Below are 22802 nucleotides of genomic sequence, written 5' to 3' on the forward strand. Positions count from 1 at the left end.
TATCTCCTCTGCACCTGACAGTATACAAATCTAGGTTTGTGCGGTCTTGAAATATTCTTTCTTTACCAAAGTGGCATCTCATAAATAAAATTTGGAATGCTGCAGCCATTTTGTAAAAACCTAAGATAATAGTAAGAGTGGTAGTAAGTATTTTGTGAACTCTTAAATGTGGGTAAAGCACTCTTAGGTTTAGGATCAAATTGAATGTTGGTCAGAAGCTTTGAATTAGGATTTTTTGTGAAATTGGTGTATGACTTAAAACTTGTCTTAAATATCATGATCTTACACTTACGCTGTTTTGTGAAATTGGACATAGGATTTTGAAAAGAGAGGCCCCAAATTAGACCATGTCTGGAGTGGAACTGGTTTACCAATAATGTAGCTCCATAATGGGTTACCAGGGTCACACACTTCTCCCCAAATCCACCTTTGGACAAAAAAGTCCATAAAAAATATGAACATGAAACTTTAAAATGAAAATGCATTGCATCAATTGTTTGAAAGAAATCTAGACTGGAAACCAGGTGTATTTGAGAAAAAGGAAAAAACTATTTTATTTTTTACAAATCTGGCAGGTACTCTTTTTAACCTTTTGTCAAAAAAACAAAAAATGTTACTTTTACATAGAGTATTGTATGCCACCCACAATAGTAGTGATAAATTCTAATAGTAAAAGGCCAAGAGTTAATTATTTGTACAATTGAGATAACCCAAATAATGTGTACAAAGATTTCTGAAACAAAATGGATGCGTAAATAAAAGGGTAGTGAACAGCAGATCTCAGTTTATCAAAAGTTGCATCAATTTTATCTATTTAACACCTCATTAGCAGAACAATAATAAGAAACAGACAAGCATGGTAATGAGGCAGAACAGGTGTCTGAGGCATTTTTTTCTACTAATTAAGCTATGGATTTTCTAGCGAATCTTAACTTAAGGATTAGTGGTCTGGCTGCTTTACAGGATAAGGTGGACATACATGTACATGTATTTAAAAGAACTGTTCAAACCATACATTTAAATAATAACCATTTAAATACTGCTTTATATCAGTTGGTTTGTTATGTAGCAATTAAGACTATTTATAGAAACTCAAAAAGTCTCCTAATTAAAAACCCCATGAAATGATGTGTGCAGGACAGGTTTTTCATAGTACATATGGTCTTTTTTTCCAAAAACAATATTCCTCTTTTACTATATTCTAGTACTTTTCTAAAGTTGAACAGTATAACTCCATATATGAATCAACCAAAGGCCACTTAAATACACAATCAGCAGGTATTTAATGAGAACATTCAGTGTTGTGCAATGAATGTCAGTGTCTTTGGTATGTTGAAGAGACCTCATAAAATTTTACAATTCTTTATCGACCAACTTTTCCATTAATATCTTTTCATTATTAGCATTTTCAGAACCAATAAAAACTTCTTTTTTTTTAAAAAACATTTTATTTTCAGCAGTGCACAAAACTACATGTAATTGACTGGTAATTTTGGTGAGCAAAGAGAGCTAAAACTATTTTTAAAATCTTAAATATTTTTCATCCAGTTTATCTATTTTCATTTGTGATAAAGAAAGATTATTTATTTCTAAATTAATTAGGGCTGGAATGTTCATTTAAAAAAATCTGACACTCCCCTACCTCAGAATCAAATTATGTCCCCCAACTCAGACCAGTGTATTCATTTCCAAGTATCCTCCTGTAAACTTCCGTCAGTGCTTTCAAACTCAATGCTCAGGCTAAAGATGCAGCAGTGATCCATTGATCTATCATATATTCTTTGTATTCATATCAACCTAGACAATATCAAAAAACTTTTACTAATAAAAGGGAGATAACTCAGAACAAAATATAATATTTGCAATGCAATAAATATTGTATTTTTGCACAATTTAAAGCTGTACATATGATTAGCCATTGTCAAGTGATGCACTGCTAGTGAATTTCCACAACCACAACATCAGACTATGTGATGGTTGGGCAAAAGAATATCATAGGCTGGAAGTTGTTTAATCCCATTTCCACAACCACACTGACACTGACACTCACGGTCTTCGTCTATCCTCCATCATTAAAAAATGGCGGGAAAACTTTGATGCAGTTGTTTTATGACCAATGCTAAAACTATCGATTATTTACGGAAATATTATTTTACATCGAAGTCGGGTTAGAACAAGGATTTGAGGTTAAAGGACAGAATTTTTGACAATTCTTTACGTTATTTATTCCAAATAATGTTGGGGGAAGGGGGCACTTGATTCCTCTCAACCACCCGCGGATTCTGTCCTGAACGTAATTGTCAAATTACAAAGCACATTGATTGTTAATTTTTGAGTTAATAGCTGTTTATACTAGCATCTTTGACATCAACATTAAGAAACCTTAATATTTCAAATCTGTTGAAGAAAAAAATTCTCCAAGGACAACCATTTCGCTGACGGTTTTCTTAGGAGGATTTTGAAAATGAATAACTTGGCCTTATAGGAACTGAAGATGAATAACTGTGTTACAAGACAGGATGCAAATGAATATTCACAATCTAAATACAAATGCAGAAAACGTCGGATTGTGTAAAAAATGAAGATAAATGTTCGCACGCCATAGCCCCCTCCCTACCCCCACGAATTTTAAATAATCGTCCACTTACACAGTTATACAAAAACAAGTGAGTGGGATTGGATATCAAAGGGAACCTTTCCATTTGTAACTGCCACTGGAAATGTATATGTAGAACTGACAGTAAAAAACGCCATTTTTCTGGCTCTGAAAGTTTTCCACGTTGTGTGCAACTGTCTATATAACAGATGTCCCTTCTGTGGTATTTACATTCATTTTTGTTAATTTTGATAATTTATCACTGAATACATGATTCACTGATTAATTTTATAATTGATTGATTGTTTGGTTGATTGATTGGTTGATTGATTGATATATTGATTGATTGATTGACTGACTTATCGATTGATTGATTGATTGATTGATTGATTGATTGGTTGATTGATTGATTGATTGATTGATTGATTGATTGATTGATTGATTGATTGATTGATTGATTGATCAGTGTTACTCAGTTGCATCTTTAGTCTGTACATCGAGTTTGAAAAGGCTGACGCGACAATAAGAAACCAACGATAAATGAATCAAACAATAGAGTTTCAAGTCGCTTGTTTTGTACATTACACAAATTATCACATGTTTTGTGATTAGATAAACAGACGGACTTTACACAATTACACATTCAGATATGGACAATTCATACAAACCGCCTTTTAATCAGATAACCTGGTTTACGTGTCACCCATCTTAGTATAAATACTACAACCTGATACTATCAAGCACGCTACAAATCTGTGGACTCATTGACAGTTCAAGCAGGTTTTTCTAGTTTATTTTATTTTCATTTAATTTTAAATTTGGAGTTATCTAATTGAAAATGGTAAGTCATATTTAACAAAAATAGTCAAAATTGGACCAAGAACGAATAAAGTCTTTCTGTGAGTCAATAAATGAAGATGTTATTTCTCATGTTAATCAGGCATGAAATACTAAAATTGACAAATTTTTTTCATAAAAAAAAAAGAAGACATGGACGATAAAGTTAAAGAGACAGCAGCCAACCAACACAGGATAACATAACCAAAGTAGACACATAAATGTAATAGAGGTCACCAAGGGACAAATCTTAAGAACCCCCCCCCCCCCAAAAAAAAAAAAAACAAACCCCCAACTCTCTTGGAATCAGTCATACAAGCATTCAATAGTAGAATAGTTGTAACGGAAAATAACTATAAACATTAACCATTAAAACAAAATTATCGATTCACAAAGCTGCCACCATGGCCATTAAGGAGATTTTCAACCACCGATGGAATTCCTGACTCGGAACAGCCTGCCACTTATAACATGTGTTGCGTTATACTAGTTTTGAGAGGTAGATAGTGATCTTATTTTTTATCTGGAAAGGCGTAGTATATCATTCCCTCCCCCAAAATCATAAAAGTAATCATATCTTTATAATGAGAGTTTGGAACCATACACCTATGATTATAAACAATACTTTATACAGTCAAGGGCAAACAATACTTCCAGATCAAAGAATTGTATAGAGAGAGAAAAGGAGTAGGTAACACGTATTATTGTCACTGACTTGTCTTACAACAAATATAGTAGATATTGTAATTCTAAACAATTGTTCAAAACAGCTTATACATCAGATATCCCAAACATATGATTGTATTATTATTTTAGAGGGAATGTATCAGTTTACACGTTGGACAAGCTGGAGTCCAGATGGGCAATGCCTGCTGGGAGTTGTACTGTTTGGAACATGGTATCCAACCTGACGGTCAGATGCCCTCCGACAAGACCACCGGAAAGGCAGATGACACATTTAGTACATTCTTTAGTGAAACAGGTTCCGGTAAACATGTTCCAAGGGCCATATTTGTTGATCTAGAACCCACTGTTGTTGGTAGGTTGCTTTTTTTGCCTTTGTATTTTAATTTCAGAAATTGATTTCAAATTACAAGAACTTCAGTTATTAAACAATGCATCTACATTTTGAAAACCGCAACAATAACGCATTATACACATTCATTAGAACATACTGACATACAAACAGTAAAAACACACTATATAAAACTTTATTTCGGGTATGCTTAAACTTTACACACGAATGAATTAGAGTTATCTTTCTTTACATATATATTCTGGTATAATTGAAAACATAAATTAAAAAAACCCAATAACATATTTAGTTATCTACGTAAAGATACAACTTTTAGGAACACGACCTTACACTAGCAGCCAAACGACATATTTTATCACACATTTCTCCAATATTCTAATTTGCCGGTCAGCAGTCCAATAATGATGAATTGTAACATGTGTGCGATTTTCTCAAATAAAAGTGAATAACGACTGGTGATATATACATGCTAGTTTCAAAAGTTTTGATAAGATTTGTCTTCTTGGTATAAAACCTTCAATTAAACATAACAGCTTCTGTATGTTTACTAACTAAGGAATTGGTTTTTTTTTAAAGATGAAGTTAGAACTGGACCGTATCGCCAGCTATACCATCCAGAACAACTCATCACAGGCAAGGAAGATGCTGCCAATAATTATGCAAGGGGACATTATACTGTTGGCAAAGAATTGATTGATTCTGTAGTTGATCGCATAAGAAAGCTTTCTGACCAGTGCACGGGTTTGCAAGGGTTTTTAGTTTTTCATAGCTTCGGCGGAGGAACTGGATCTGGCTTTACCTCCTTACTACTGGAACACCTGTCAATGGACTTTGGTAAGAAGTCGAAGTTAGAATTTGCCATCTATCCGTCGCCTAAAGTAGCCACTGCTGTCGTGGAACCTTATAATTCTGTTCTTACAACCCATACAACACTTGAACATTCCGACTGTGCCTTTATGGTGGACAATGAAGCTATATTTGACATATGTAAGCGTAACTTGGACATAGATAGACCATCGTATATCAATTTAAACCGTTTAGTTGCCCAAATTGTAAGCTCGATAACGGCTTCACTAAGATTTGACGGAGCACTAAATGTTGACCTCAACGAGTTCCAGACTAATCTGGTACCATATCCGCGAATTCATTTCCCATTGGCTACATATGCACCAATCATTTCTGCTGAGAAAGCTTATAATGAGGTCTTATCGATATCACAGATCACAAATTCCTGCTTTGAATCTGCAAACCAAATGGTAAAATGTGATCCCCGAAATGGAAAATACATGTGCGTGTGTCTGCTTTACCGCGGAGACGTGGTACCGAAAGATATAAACGTCGCCATTTCTGCGATAAAAACAAAGCGGTCTATTCAGTTTGTCGACTGGTGTCCGACTGGGTTTAAAGTTGGAATAAACTACCAGCCGCCTACAGTTGTTCCAGGAGGGGATCTTGCTAAAGTTCAACGGGCTGTTTGTATGTTGAGCAATACAACCGCCATTGCAGAAGCATGGGCCCGCTTGGACCACAAATTCGATCTTATGTTCCAAAAACGAGCATTTGTTCATTGGTATGTAGGTGAAGGAATGGAAGAAGGGGAATTTGCTGAGGCACGGGAGGACCTCGCTTCTTTAGAAAAGGATTATGAAGAAGTTGGTATGGACTCTGGAGAAGCCGAAGACGAAGAAGAAGAATATTGAAACGTGTAACCTATGAATTTGATACTTATATATATTAAAAAAACTTCAAATAATAAAACTTTATATAACATTATAGTATTGCATGATACTGTTTGCAATTCAAATATTGCGAGCACATCTGATTTCTGTTTTCATCTACTCCGTGTCAGGTTATCAGTCACCACGCTTTTAAATGCATAGACTACACTGCATGAAATGATGCATTTAATATAAAATTAAATGCATATGTTATGCATATTAAATTTCAAATTACAAAAAATATTATGCATTTACTTTGCTGGAAAATTTCTAATTTAATATAGATTTAAACTAAATTTAATATTGCAAATAAATTCCCAAATTTCAACCTAGTTTAAAGGTATTTTTAAATCTAAATAAATTTCAAATTTAAAGAATTTAAGTATAGACAAAATTGGAATAAATTTCTAATTTAAAGAAATGTTTTTGTAAATTAAATTTGAATAAATTTGAGATTTAAAGAATTTTTAATATAAATTAAATTTGAATAAATTTCAAATTTAAAGAAGTTTTGATATAATTTAAATTTGAATAAATTTGAGATTTAAAGATCTTTTAATATAAATTAAATTTCAATAAATTTCAAATTTAAAGAATTTTAAATATGAATTAAATTTAATTAATTATGTAATTTAATTACATGTAAATTCAAATAAATTTCTTGTTTATGACTTATTTAAATTAGAACTTCCATCAAATTTAATGCAATTTAAAGTCAATATAATCCTGTATAACTACTTACAAAACAATAGTGCAAATGAATAATAAAGAAAAGGCAGAATTTTTCCCTCTGCTTTTTGGAAAAGGGATGTTGGGGATTTGTTTTTACTTTAACCCAAATATCTGGTTTGAAAATATCTAATTAAATAAAAAAACAAAAATTAGGAAAAACAGGAATTTTTAATGGTGATAACTTTGTAGCTACTGTACATATAAAATTGATCCTCCAACTTTTCTGATCCATGTTTACAAAGTATTAGACTTGAAAGGCATGGATTGCTGCTCTGTGTATTTACAGTAGAATAATATTTGTGGTTTCAAATGGCAATGTGCAAATGTATAATTTGTCAGTAACATTGAAGACTGTATTTTTCAGATGAAACTTAAACAATAATCCAACGAATACATGTCACTCATTTGCAAAGCTCAATACCATTTTGTCAATATGCCTTTACCTATATGTAAAGAATGGCAATGCATATAAATTTATACAAGAACTTGAAGAGTTAGAATCTAAGACATACAAAAAACACAAACACCAGATATAAACTATAGGACAAGGCTATCTATGTGTGATTTGGATTTTGACAATGGCAGCAATATACAATACAGGAGATAACAAAAACTTTTGGACAAAGCATAACCATACACAACAATTTCTAGCATTTTCTTATTGTCATCCTGTCTAGGGCATAGTTATTTTCATCACTTCTAATCGGGTCAGAATAATAAAAAAAAAAACAATTTTGAGTTATCTCCCTTTGTATATACTTCAATAAAAGAAACAAAGTATTTAACAAATTAATTTTATTCAGATACTGACAAATTAGAGTTGTTTTGGTGATAAATTAAAATAAAATGTCAAAAAGTTTGTTATACAATTTTAAAAACATTTAAAACAAATAAAAAAACACTTTTGTTTAAAAAAAAGTCAAGTTCTACATCAAAGAACCTCATCAAATTCAAACTAATTAATAAAATAATGGTTATTGACAAATTAACATGCTTACTTGTATAGATTATTTAAGAATCATAACAATTGGGTTATAACAAATAGCAAACATAGGCACCTCTAAATTTCAAGTTTGGCATCATAAAAATATTAATGAATAATCTCCCCTGCTAGCATTATTTGTCAATTTTAAAAACTTCAAAAAGCAAAAAACAAAAAACATAACATTATTTACATGATTAACATAATTCGTAAATTCACAAGAGTGCACACACTGAAATGTCTCGCCTTCTTTACTTATCATTGATATTATGTTGATAGTCCTAAGTATAAAGCTTTATTAAAAACTGTCACATAAACTTAACATTAACCAAGATAACTAAACAAAGAGCAATGAACCATGAAAATGAGGTCAAGGTCAGATGAACCATGCCAGGCAGACATGTACAGCTAACAATGCTTCCATACAACAAATATAGTTGACCTATTACTTATAGTTTTAAAAAAATAGACCAAAACACAAGAACTTAACACTGAGCAATGAACCGTGAAAATGAGGTCGAGGTCAAATAAAACCTGCGCGACTGACATATAGATCATAAAATATTTCCATACACCAAATATAGTTGACCTATGGCATATAGTATTAGATAAAAAGACCAAAACTCAAAAACTTAACTTTGACCACTCAACCATGAAAATGAGGTGAAGGTCAGATGACATCTGCTCGCTAGACATGTACACCTTACAATCATTCCATACAACAAATATAGTAGATCTATTGCATAAAGTATGAGAAAAACAGACCAAAACACAAAAACTTAACTATAACCACTGAACCATGAAAATGAGGTCAAGGTCAGATGACACCTGCCAGTTGGACATGTACACCTTACAGTCCTTCCATACACCAAATATACTAGCCCTATTGCTTATAGTATCTGAGATATAGACTTGACCACCAAAACTTAACCTTGTTCACTGATCCATGAAATGAGGTCAGGTCAAGTGAAAAACGTGACGGGCATGAGGACCTTGCAAGGTACGCACATACCAAATATAATTATTCTATTACTTATAATAAGAGAGAATTCAACATTACAAAAACTCTGATCTTTTTTTTCAAGTGGTCACTGAACCATGAAAATGAGGTCAAGGACATTTGACATGTGACTGACGGAAACTTCGTAACATGAGGCATCTATATACAAAGTATGAAGCATCCAGGTCTTCCACCTTCTAAAATATTAAGCTTTTAAAAAGTTAGCTAACGCCGCCGCCCGATAACTATCCCTATGTCGAGCTTTCTGCAACAAAAGTTGCAGGCACGACAAAAAAAAACATCCTGCTGCTCAAACATTGATTAAAATTTCATTCCAAATGCTGTATGCAAGAATAAAAATAATAAGGTGTAATGAAATACTTCAATTATGTACAATTGAATAAAATAGCACACAAATAAACTTTTATCAACAAAATTATGTAATGTCAAGCAAAAAATTATCAATATTGAATATGTACTTGGACAATTGAAGAAAATAATAAGTTTATATGCTTATAAATATATTTGGTGTATTGACTGTCTCCTGATTAGTTAAAATTTTTTAGTTTTATTTTCAATTTTTTTTTGTTTACAAATTTTATGAAGTCAACATGTGCATGATGTGTGTACTTTGTTATTATTTATATAAATAAAATAAAAAAATTCTTTGAGCCTTATTTTTGATAGAAATTTATTTATAATGAATGGCAATAACTTATTTTGATTTTATTGAACCATAAAATTAATTTTCAACTATTTACATTTTACATAATCCTCTTCGCAGATTATCTAATGTGAAGATTCAAAAAGTTATCTCCCTTTGACCAAGCGATTATAAATAATGTGAAATCTTACAGGAAAAATCTTGACAGCAAATACAAGACACTGAAATGAGCAACACTCAAATTATTATTCAGCATTTAATTAATTAGAAAAGGCAACAGAAAGTTTAAGTAAAAAGAAATATGTAGCTTAACCAAACACATTAACATAATCTGATGTCACCGATATGCTGCACTTGTAAATAATTTTAATAAAAAATGCAAATGTTGAAATAAAAGAGCAGTTATTCATTTTTTTACTTTAAAAAATAATCAAATTCAATAAACCAAACCACTTCATTTTAAGGGTTCCCCCCTTAAACTGAAAACTGTCAACTATAATTCAAAAGTAAACATGAAGGTATTTTTGTTCTTGCAAATTCCAAAAGTGTACCTTTAAATTGGTCCTTATTAAAATTTAAAGAAATTTTTATTGATATCTCTCAATTTTGTGTCATATGCCCTTATGTAAAAATCCATGCAAGTTCTGTACATTTCTTGTGACAAGGCCTCTCTGATTTACTTGGACCTCAGCTCTTTGCCTTGTGCATTCAGCTGTCTCTGGTATTTACAGTCTAGTAAATGACTTTAGTTTATCCATGTAAGATTTAAACTCTTGTGACAGTCAAATCCCAGTTGTGATCAGGCGAGTTTATCTACAGAATCACTGTCCCAACTTGACATTAAATCAATTTGCATGGCCTTTCTAAGTTTGTCCTTTTCTGACACTGGCAGTTTCTTGGCTTAAAGGGCCTTAGCTCTATTTTGTAGCTTCTGTAATAAAGTAATAAAAAAAAATGTTTAATTTTATTAAATTGACAAGTGATATATATGTGACAAAAGCAATAATTTTCTGCATGCAATTATTCTATCTTAATGCAGTTGTAATCAAAATCATATATTTAAAAGATATTCTAATGAGTGACTCAAAAATATCTCGTGGAATAACTCTATTAAAAGAATAGCTAGAAGTTGTGATAAATTTTCTATTTTCAATGGACCATGAAATTGGGGTCAAACCATTAATTTATCCTTAGAAAGATCATAACATAAGGCACATGTATATTTATTTTTAAGTTGATTGGTCGTTAACATCATTAACAACTATCCTGACCAAAAACTTTTACCAAAACTTGAACCTAAAGCAGAACAGATGAAAGAATAAACAAACAAAAGCATGGATCATTAAACATAAACCCCTTCTACTATTGTAGGCTGGCATAACAATTTATTACAACTCTTACACATTGTGATTTATTTATCAACATCAAAATAATTATTGATTTGTATCAGTTTAGTTTTTCAATTATATTTTAAAACTAACTCCTTCTATCATTGTTTGGTCTTATTCACGGTGTAGAATATATACAACTTTTATAATTTGATGTGTGATCCCCTCAGGGGTTCAGGCTTATATTTTGGCAAGTGTTTGATGTGTCTATGGGCACTATGGAGGTCTAAAATTAGGTAGCACCCCATTTTTTCCCTAGGGAGATTGATATTGGAATAGCTCATTATTGAGTTTGTTGTCTTTATCAATTTCAATATAAATCACAATATCAGGTACAGCAATTTTTTTTTTTCTTTTGACATATAAGAAGTATTTGTAAATAGTATTAAAATACAATCAGCTGTATACAATATAACCAAAACAAAAATCTGAGACTGGATTACTGCCCTTTTATCTATTTATTATTTGATCTATATTAAAAATAATATTTAATCAATAGAAATGTGAAAATTTCAAACAAGATTTAAGTCAGTTATTGTTTGATTTGGCTAATTCTACTAAATACACAATTATTTTGATTTTTGTTGTTGTTGTTTTTTTTCCTGCAATTATTTTGTAACACTCTAATAAAAATGAGTATGAATTCAATCCTCCATGACTCTATTCATGCTATTTGTTAGATGTCTCTACTCTCATTGGCAACAACACTTCATCTCCTTATAAATTAATTTTTGCAGGCCTCAACTAACAGTATTTTCCATAAAATATATAAAACAATAAAAAGCTAGTACAATCATGACAATGAGTACTATTAATTTATCCCAAGACTTGGTCTGGTCATGTCAAATTAATGTAATCACCAAATAGCTTACTTCAAAATAAAACCAGCTGCTGTTTTACATGTCCAGACTAGATTGTTTATGCCTATAAGCATCACAAACAGCTGCTTACTGCAAAATAAAACATAAAAAGTTCCTAAAATAAATGTGTATTGCCAGGAGATAATTAGTTGAATTTAAACATTAATATTATATTTGTTAAACTTGGTCTAAGGAAAGGGTGTACAGGATTTCCAATACTCAATATATATATATATGTCTAGCGGGACGGCTGCAGTGCAGGCGATTTGGTGTCACGATATCACAGTAGCATGGGTTCGAATACCAGCGAGGGAAGAACCAAAAATTTGTGAAAGCAAATTTACATGTACAGATCTAACATTGTTAGGTTGATGTTTAGATGAGTTGTATATATATATATATATATATATACACGTATATAGCCCAGATGGTCGTGTGGTCTAGCGGGACGGCTGCAGTGCAGGCGATTTGGTGTCACGATATCACAGTAGCATGGGTTCGAATCCCAGCGAGGGAAGAACCAAAAATTTGCGAAAGCAAATTTACAGATCTAACATTGTTGGGTTGATGTTTATATATATATATATATATTTTACAATGTTTGGCTATTTGAAACATTATGATCACATGCATATATGTATATATTCTGACAGACATTTCAACATACATGTAATATACATAAGGTATATTTATAGATTTTAACAAGGCTAAGTAAGTATATAAGCTGATAATACTAAAAAGGCATACATGAGACTCTATCTTTTATCAAAGACAATGGCACTTCTCTATTTGAATTACATGACTTACAATGTACATTTACATCTTTTGAAAGATTTTTAAAATCATAAATTCAGAAAATGTAGACAAAATATATATATACAATATATACCTTTATATGTGAAGGAACATGGATGGCTGTTGTATTCCCTTATCTTTGAGCATCTGTTTCTGCTTGAAATCGATTCTCTGTAACAATTGGTGCAATTCTTCAATTTTTTCACTGTCATCAAGATTTCTGTTTGGGAATCCATCATCTTCTTTATTAGCTAAGTAAAATAAAAACTTTTTGAGAAAATGTAAATATTCAACATGATGTTCATACAAAATGATATTAAGTTTAAATTCTTTTATATAAATGCCTTTTAAACTTGAGTCGCTGAACTGTAGTAACATGTATATGTTACAGTAAATAGGTGAAATTAGGAATTACATGTAATTACTAAACACTTGAAGTTGGTCAAAAATTATCTGTATTATAATGCTCAACTTAAACTATTTTGGATTAAAACTAAAGTTACTCTGATTTAACCAAATATTTGAAAGTCCATATTTATTCAAGATATTTTTTTATACATATCAACCATTCAAAATTTTAAGAGTACTAACTGATCTTCTAGTTAGTATTACACAGCTAAAACAATGTTGTACTATGGTCAGGTGATCAAAAGTTATGGTTGTTTTAGCAGTCAGTAAATAGGTGTAAATATTCATTTTAAATTTAGTAATTACTGGTAATAACTGGGCCGTTTAAGGAATTACTTGTATTAACTAAGTGCATCGGGAATTACCTGTAATTCCTAAATTTTAGTAATTACATGTAATTCCTAATTTCACCTATTTACTGTAACATATATATAAACAGCATGTAAAGGTTTGAAATGTTTCCAAAAAAATACTCAATAATCATAATATAAATGAAGGAAGTATGGTAACCTACATGTATGTATCATTTGTTTGGCTATAGTAATTGGATCAACATCAGTTGGTCTTTAGCGGATAGCATTTATTTTGGAAACATACCACATTGTTTACTTTAATCTAATTAATCTTCATATACAACATGTACAATGTACATATACATGTATCTTAGTTTTCTCGTTTGAATTGTTTTACATTGTCATATCGGGGCCTTTGTGGTATGGGCTATGCTCATTGTTGAAGGCTGTACAGTGACCTATAGTTGTTAACGTCTGTGTCATTTTGGTCTCTTGTGGACAGCTGTCTCATTGGCAATCATACCACATCTTCTTTTAATATATCATTAAGCATTTGAATCACAGGCACTTGTTTCTATCCATTGGAAGACCCACTATCAACGTATATTTTCGAGAAGGTACCCAAGTAATTTTTTCACCTCTCGGCTTAAAACCATTATTTCTCAGTCAGGGGACTTACTTAAACAAGTGATTTTCTAAATCACTGATTCAAGTAACAGTATTTCCATAAAGGTTGGAAGTTAGAGTTGTCTTTCTTTAATAATCACCTATTTAACATGTTTAAGTAGTACAAATTAATCACTAGAAGAAGTGATTTAATATTAGTGTAGCTTTAAATATAGAATACTAATGTAATGATCCAGGGACTAATTCTGTGTCTAAACTTATCAGAACCAACATCTGTGTTGTCTATGATGACCAGTTCATTTCAGGTGATGACCTTGTAGGCTTGTACTGAATCTAGGATAATGACATAAAAATCACTTGTTTAAGTATCAGACCTCAATTTCCTTCCAACAAATCACTTCTTTAAGTATCATTCTTTTAATAACCCCCACTAATTTCAACACCCCCGAACAGTGAAATTTTTATCGCGAACAGTAGAATTTTATTACATTATCTGAAAGATGAAACCTTGAACTTCACAGGAAAAATACTCCCACTGCTGTGAAAAATCTTTTAAGAAAGTATCAGTTCATTATGTAAAGCCATTATTATAGCATTTTTTCAACTAAAATAGAATTTTCAGGTAAATGATAGCATCAAAGGCATAAACCTTGCTACTTAAAAGAAACAAAAAGTTCATATTTTTTAATTTTACTAATTAAAAGATGTTATTTAAACTTATGTGTTTAAAATTTTGAAAAAACTACAAAATCCCAATTTGTGACAAAACCTTGAATTTGCTACTCAAATAAGTGATTTAAAAATCACTTATTTCAGTAAGTCCCCTGACTGTTTCTGGTAAATATATACGTGGGTCTTCAAATTGATAGAAACAAGTGCCTGTGATTTGAATTTATACCAATATCAAGGGTACAACTGATATGTCACCTGGGTAAGTAAGGTACATGTATCCAATAATCTTAAAAACTATAGCACAGTTTGTAATTATTCCGTGACAATAAACAATAATTTGGTTTGCACGACACTTTGACCATGTCCCCTCCTTTTTAAATAAGGTTTTGGGAATAAAATATATTGGGCATGCATATCAGATTAATCATAAAAAGTAAATTGATTGTGTAAGGTTATGTAATATATAATGATCTATATTAAAGTAATGCGGTTACCAAATCGAAAATCATGTTGAATTTGAAGTGTGTTCTTCTTTTTGGATTTGAAAATCCCGCAACATGACGACTTAAACATTGCTATAATTGAAAACACTCGAGACAACCGAAAGGTGTACGGTCGCACTAAATACCAATAATATGTTATTAAGCCAAATAAAATAATGTATCCTAATTGATAGATTGATATGATGCGTATATAATAATTATAATTGTTTAAAAGATGTGAATAACAGAATAAATGACAGACACATGATCTCCAGAAATTAACTAGTAAAGATAATAAAGTATTTTCCTGGTCTACTTTTTGGTCTTAACTTACACTGTTATTATAACAACATTACAAAAAAAACAAACGCGGGACATGACCAGATAATAAATATAATTTTTCATACGTACAAATCAAGTTGATCGAGTTACCTGGACTCATAATATTCACATCTTAGTATAACCTTTAATATATATTTCTCAAATTATTGCTTTGATAGTAAGCATAGGTACTTGGGTACAGGACATTTTTTTTACCCTACCCTTTTTTCCAAAATCTGTTATATTTTCGTTTTCTCACTTTCGTATTATTTATTTTTTTCGCGTCTGTCTGTACGTGTCATTAGAACATAAATACACTACAAATTACTTGGTTTTGCTATTTACTATCAATTCCAAGTTTACTATCCACAGCGGTCACGGATATATTACTAAAGAGAGTGAATTTTAAAATAGAAAACGAAAAAATAACGGATATTGGAAAAAAGGGGGAGGGTAAAAAAAAATGGTGACATCCCATTAGTCTGACAACCATTATTCGGACAGCCCAATACTCCGACAACATGTACTATTGACAGCCCATTATTACGACAACCCATTACTCCGACAGCCCATTATTCCGACAATATGCGTTTTTCTTAGTGTATGGATAAATTTTCTCTAAAAAAAACCCCAACTCCGCTCTCTGATATTTGTGGTTGTCCGTTTTGATTCCAATTATTTTTTGCATGCGGACATTAATTTTGTCTCCGTATATTGGAGTTGATACACATGATTATAGCAACTGCCGTCAGTCCTTAACCTCGCCCCTCTTTCGTTTTGCGTGTCTAGTTACTTTATTTATCTTTATATTTCGTTGTTTGTGTGTCTACTATCAGTCTGTGTTGTTCTAGCTCGCTATTTCTTGCATGTGTGTCTTGATCTACCTTCTTTTCACTAGATCTTCGAATCCCCCTTTTCGCGTATCAGGGGAGTGAGGTTCCCCCACTATGAACTACATAAATAAATAATACATCGGAGTTGGAAAACACTACCCGCCCTCTTTGGTCGCAACACTTTCTCTCCTTGTATCACTCATCTGAGTTTTATTTAAATTTATTTTGTTGCAGAAATAATGGGATAAAGTAGCGTCAGTCAAAATAAGAAAAACAAAGAGACAAATACGTACCCAGAACCTAAAAAATAAGAAGACAAATAGGACGAAATATGTGCTCAGAAAAGATGAGCAATTCCAATCATGATAAATCATGAATACGGTATCATGTTCGGGAATGAGAATCCACGAAATACGGAGACAGTACATGTAGCACTTCTAATAGCGATCGTTCAGACATAATCCGAGAGATGACACTCAATATTTTGTTGGGAGACCGATTTTGTATCCTAAGATTATTTTAAATTCTAGAAAGATATGCCTCTTTTTTAATGATTGGTGGAGATGCAGGACTGCATGATGATTTACAACAAAACTTATTACGAAAAACAAATATGACGGACATGAATATTTCGGCAATTTCTATCTAAATATGCATAAGGAAAAGTGATATCGGGTCAGTGACTGTATATGTCATAGAATTATACAGTCAACGCATTTTGACTGCTCAAGTAGAACGAGTGCAGTATAAAAGACAATAACAAACTAGTAGAATAAGACAATGTGTGACATTCTTGTCCTTGTGTCTTTGTCAAATTGTTTAATTGTAAAAACTTAGTAATATGTGTTTTGTGGGAAACTTATTTTTCATTTAAAAATTGGTTTCAAGAAGAAACATATTTAGATATCATTGATTTTAAGAAAGGTAATTTATATGTTAATTCAGAATCGGTGCTCTTCCATTACATGAAGAATTGAAAATGCTAAATACTCAAAAAATCGTATTGTACAGCTGATAAAGTTTAGGATGAGCGTCATTTTTCAATCGAATGCTCACTTCATTATTATTTGAGGGAGGATTTTTTTCGCCATATTTCTAGCACATATCTTTAAAACGTTAGACAATTATGATTAATTTCGAAGTGAACACAAGAAAACTTTACTATTATGGAGAAAAAAATGAGGATCATATCGTTAGTTGTTTTGAATAATGTAGAACATGTCTGGATACTGACTGTTAATTGATATTAATACGTATTTTTTTTTATATTTTGTCTTAGCTTCCGATTGTGACTGAGGCTTATAGTGCTATAAATATAATTATATCATATTAGTATTGTAATGTCTTAATGTTGACACAATCATTAGACCGCCGCTTCGAAAAAGTGGGGGTATACTGTTTTATCTCTGTCTGACCGTCCGTCCAACCGTCCATCCGTCAGTTCGCCGCCCGTCCCATAACTATTTTCGTTGCATCTTTTTCATGAACTACATTACAAGGATTTCTGAAAGGTTTATTGAAGTCAGTTATATCGTGTGATGCTTTTTCAAACTCATTACTCATTACATGACAGCCAAGTTGAAAACTTTTGTCACATTTTTCTCAGGTACTACAAAACCATGATTTCTGATATTTAACTTCAGGGTTTATATAAGTCAGTTATACTGTGTAATGCTTTTTCAGATTCACAACTCAAAAACTTTCTATCTACCGAAATCTTTGGGCAGGGTATCATCAGTAGCTCGCGCCATCAATGCTTGTTGTTGATTTACATAGATCCTTTAATTTGAAAAATAAAATATTATTTTCTGTTTTATTCTATATACAGATTTCGAATTGAGAATTAACATTGAAAGTTTACGAACTACCTTAGCCTTGTATTATATATACGGAGTTATTTCTTAAAATATGTTATTACAAATATAAACGTAATAATACAGACAGACACATTCTATTTTACCCTGATATCCTGATACTTGACTTGATAAGTGTCGGAATTATAGGTTGTCGGAGTATTGGGCTGTCGGAGCAATGGGTTGTCGGACTATTGGGTTGTCAGACTAATTGGTTGTCGGACCAATAGGCTGTCGGACTAATGGGCTGTCGGAATAATGGAGTGTTACCAAAAAAAACAACAGAGTTCCGATAATAGTAAGACCCTTATTACTATACACATCCTTGATTCATGACAGTGATATATGCATTATAAACTGTATACAGAAATATACAAGATATTGACTTCTAAATTAACTTAATGTTACCTCAGTTACTGACTCCATGTTGACATTATTGTGTAATGTTGGTGTTAAATGAGATAGGTGTTGAAATTCTTCGTCGAATAACTGAATTTGGTGTGTCGATATCTACTGATCCTCCACATGCCCCGGGCAAATCCAGAGGCGCTAACCGGGCATTCTTTTACATCTGACCGAGAAGACTTTCAGAAGGACTGTATAGACGAATCTTTAATTGTTTTAGAACCTTCATCAGACCCGAGTCTTGCATGGAGATGGACACTGATAGACTTAAGTACTGGTACATTGTATTAACGATTTCACTACGAGGAATATCATCATCTTCAGAATGTGAGAGACAAGCAAATCCGCCAGACGACATATCCAGACAGACTTAGTCAATGATGCAAATAATATTCTTGTAGACTTGTAGCCAGACTGGTATATATATATATAAAAGCAGACTGGTGGACGTGTAGGACATGAAGGCAAACTGTTAGAAACGTAATCTGGCGGGTAAACATGTATATCGACTTGTAAACACGGAGACAGACTTACGGACACATAGAGACCGCGGTTAAAACGTAGTGACTTGTGGACATAGTCCGACTGTTGAAAATCATATGGACAGACTAGGGAGGCTATAAGAAAGACTTGTGAAAGTAAAAACAGACTAGTGGATAATTGAAAAACTGGTGAACATGTAGACAGACTTGTGCAAATGTAAATTGACAGAAAATATTTGTCAGCCTAAAAATCTAATTTTAACTCTATTGGGTTTGATTTTCAGACTTACATTAGACATTATTTTATTAAACCAATCATGGGCCCTTGTCAGGCAAGATACAAAAACATCATACAGTGATTATATAAACATTAGTGAAATACACAATATTATAAGTAATACACAAATAATAAATTGATAACATGAGCAATGTAGGATATAATTACATGTATATGAATACGAAATCTATATTCTTTGGTGGGGGGGGGGGGGGTATTATGTTGTAGGGCAAGCTAGGGTAGCAGTTATCAAAGCCCCCCCTTTTTTTTCAAATAAACGATTTTTTTTTATTAATCTTCATTTTTTCGGATTAGAAATGTTCTATGATCTCATTTATGATTTAAGTATAAACTAAAGGACACGTTTTTACTTGGTTGTGCTATAATGGATTTAGTATTACCATTTTTTTCAGTTAAGAACAAAAATGAAAATAATGGATTATTTAAGGTTCTCTCATTAAAATATTCAACATAATGATTCTTTATTTGCAAAACAAACAAAAAACAATTTTGATTATTGCAAATACATAGACTAAACAAACATAATGAAAAATTGTAAGGTTAAATTAAGTGTAATATTTCCAAAATAAATTCAACATCATGTCAGCTCATCGGGTCAATTTAATTAGCCGGATATCGTTGCCTTTACCAATTATTTCACACAACATTTTACACTAGTTTAACAAATAATTCATACTTTTTATACTGATTCAGAAGCGTTGTCTATGTGGTTTATTTATTATAAAAGTTGTAGGTCACTGGGTCATTATCAAACACTACAGGAAATTAAACAATGTATAAATTTGTCTTTGGTATACACGTCTATATACTATACTGACTAATATAAGTTCAGCAGCGCATATTTCAATATATTTCAACAAATAAACAATACATATTGTCTGTGTGTATGTTACAAGTATGCAAGTGATCTAATTATTACAGGAAATAAATGGAACCATAATGCGTGATTTTCTTTACTTGAAAATGGAAAAACTTGACAGAAATTAAGATAGATTTGACTTGAATGTATCTGTTGTTTTACCTTTTTTGTAAAGCAGTATATTTTGAATTTGTTAATAGTATAGAATTTTTATTAATCTAATCAAGAACCCATAAAGGGCATCATTTTACAACACAATATGTTAGTATACTAGTATATATAATGCGACGTAGGTAAAGATTTTTCTTTATAAAATATTATCATTTCCAATTTTGATGAAAACACATTATGTGGTCAAGAGGATAGCGTCGAAAAACTAAAAAAATGTTTGCACTTCGCCATTTTTTAAGTTAAATGGTCAGTTTCATTTGGCCTTATTAACATTTTTTAGTCGAACGTCACTGATGAGTCTTTTGTAGACGAAATACCCGTCTGTCGTGAATGTAAAATTTCAATCCTGGTATTTATGATGAGTTTATTTACCATATTTACAAATATCTTTCTATTAAATGTACCAACCGAGCTATACACTAGCTGTTGGCGCTTTTAATCTTGGTTGCAGTATTGAAAATAAATTGTAAAAATGAAACAATGTTACTTTTCTTAAAAGAGGATTTACGTATTCAGCTTCTTTTTTTTTTTTAGAGTGAATGGCAATATATTTGTATTTTTTTTTAACAAATACATGACAGGGTGCCGCCTGAACTAAAGTGAGGGGTATCTCCAGTCAGTTATTCCCTTTATGGTATATAATCAATAAAGAATCCAACAAACGGGGTACCCGCCCCCCCCCCCAAAAAAAAAAATTGGATCCGCCTATATCAACCGAGCTATACACTTGCTGTTGGCGATTTTAATCTTGTTGTTATTTAACATTTGCAGCTTTTGAGAATAAATTGTAAAAATGAAACAATATTACTTTTCTTAAAAGAGGATTTACGTATTCAGCTTCGTTTTTAGAGTGAATGGCAATATATATATATATATATATATATTTTTATATATTTTTTAACAAATACAGGACATGGTGCTGCCTGACCTAAAGTGGGGGGTCTCTCAAGTCAGTGAATCCTTATATAGTATATAATCAATAAAAAAATCCCACGAAAGGGGGACCCCCCCCCCCCCCCAACTGGATCCGCCTATACCAACCGAGCTAAACACTTGCTGTCGGCGCTTTTAATCTTAAGCTATTGAAAATAAATTGTAAAAATGAAACAATATAACTTTTCTTAAAAGTAGGGTTTAAGTATTTAGCTTCGTTTTTAGAGTGAATGGCAATATATTTTTTTTTCTTTTAACAAATACATGACAGGGTGCTGACTGACCTAATGTGGGTGGGGTCTTTCAAGTCAGTGATTCCCTATATAGTATATAATCACTAAAAAAAATCCCACGAGAGGGGGACACGCCCCCCCCCCCCCCCCCACTGGATCCGCCTATACCAACCGAACTATACACTAGCTGTTGGTGCTTTTAATCTTGGTGTTATTTAACATTTGCAGCTATTGAAAATAAGTAAAAGAGACAACGACTCGAAAACAAGCAGACGATAGACGAAGGCAATTGGGTCTTCAAAGCGGCGAGAATTCCACGCAAAATACGGATATAACAGAAAATGTTCTATAATTGCCGATCCGACACATGTATTGTAACTATCCATGCACCCATCGATTCAATCGAAAAACTCGACGTACGACCTTCGACAATAAACCAACACATGCGAAATGTATATACGTAACAATTTATAAAATGTCCCGATGTGACAAAATGTGAAACAATAGCCTAGAGTATGTAAAAACAAGAACAAAACAAAACACAAAATTTGATAGAAAGCAACCATTGCATCCCTGAAAAATAACTTTCAATTCAGAAACTCAAATGTATTACGATCTTAGAAATCTTAGAATTCATGGCTATAAAGCTGAAGAGAAATGTTTAAGCATACTGAGCACTATGAGGTTTTGATTTTTTATAAGTATCAACTGCAATTTCAAGCTTATTTAATAACCTAACTTTCATCGAAGGGTATATTAATGTATCGCCTACAGGTTCGTTCGTCTACCCGTTCGTCTGTTCGTCAAGCTATAGATTGGTTTGTCTGGCTATCACCTCGTACAGTTTTTGAGTTGCAACTGAAACATTTTAAGTCAAATATCCTCAAAATTCAAGGTAGTTGGATACATTTTATTATAAATGCAGAGAGAGATCATGGTTTGTCCTGCTTCCTCTTCCGACATTTATTTAACTATAAATTTATAGTTTTAATTAATATTTCAGAGGTTGCCTGAACATACAATTGAGATGTTCATGCATGTATTCCTATATATGCATCTTGATTTTTGTCAAATATTCTTAAATGCCAGGAAGTTGAACCTTAACAATTATGTATATAACCAGCATCTATAGAGCTACTCCTACATAGGATGCAGAGGCGTATCAAGGAATGCGGTAGCAGGTGGGCCTCCCCCCCCCCCCCCCCGTTTTTTTGTTTTGATTATAAAGAGAAGCACTGAAACATGACTGGCACAGGCCCCCTTTTCGGCAGTACTGAGACCCACTTTTGAAAATTTCTAGTTCCGCAACTGGGATGTTTATACG

At 32.1% G+C, this 22802-nt stretch overlaps 1 protein-coding gene and 1 long non-coding RNA gene across 3 annotated transcripts; one reads left to right on the top strand and one right to left on the bottom strand.

Moving 5' to 3' along the window:
• The first annotated feature begins 3311 nt into the window (after window positions 1-3311).
• Window positions 3312-6242, top strand: LOC139488383 (tubulin alpha chain). The gene is made up of 3 exons (XM_071273933.1): window positions 3312-3437; window positions 4250-4472; window positions 5046-6242. The coding sequence occupies exons 1-3, from the start codon at window positions 3435-3437 to the stop codon at window positions 6167-6169; spliced, it is 1350 nt and encodes a 449-aa protein (XP_071130034.1). The 5' UTR covers window positions 3312-3434; the 3' UTR covers window positions 6170-6242.
• Window positions 6243-7699: 1457 nt separating this feature from the next.
• LOC139488314 (uncharacterized) lies at window positions 7700-18675 on the bottom strand. Of its 2 annotated transcripts, none has more exons than XR_011655986.1 (4): window positions 18506-18675; window positions 12703-12859; window positions 11826-11903; window positions 7700-10496 (listed from the first exon to the last, which is right to left on the bottom strand). It is a non-coding gene; the product is annotated as an uncharacterized lncRNA (long non-coding RNA). The 2 variants fall into 2 exon arrangements; XR_011655985.1 differs by lacking the exon at window positions 18506-18675 and adding an exon at window positions 15103-15183.
• Window positions 18676-22802: the final 4127 nt, after the last annotated feature.

This window comes from Mytilus edulis, chromosome 9, assembly GCF_963676685.1.
Source record: "Mytilus edulis chromosome 9, xbMytEdul2.2, whole genome shotgun sequence".
Classification (NCBI taxonomy): domain Eukaryota; kingdom Metazoa; phylum Mollusca; class Bivalvia; order Mytilida; family Mytilidae; genus Mytilus; species Mytilus edulis.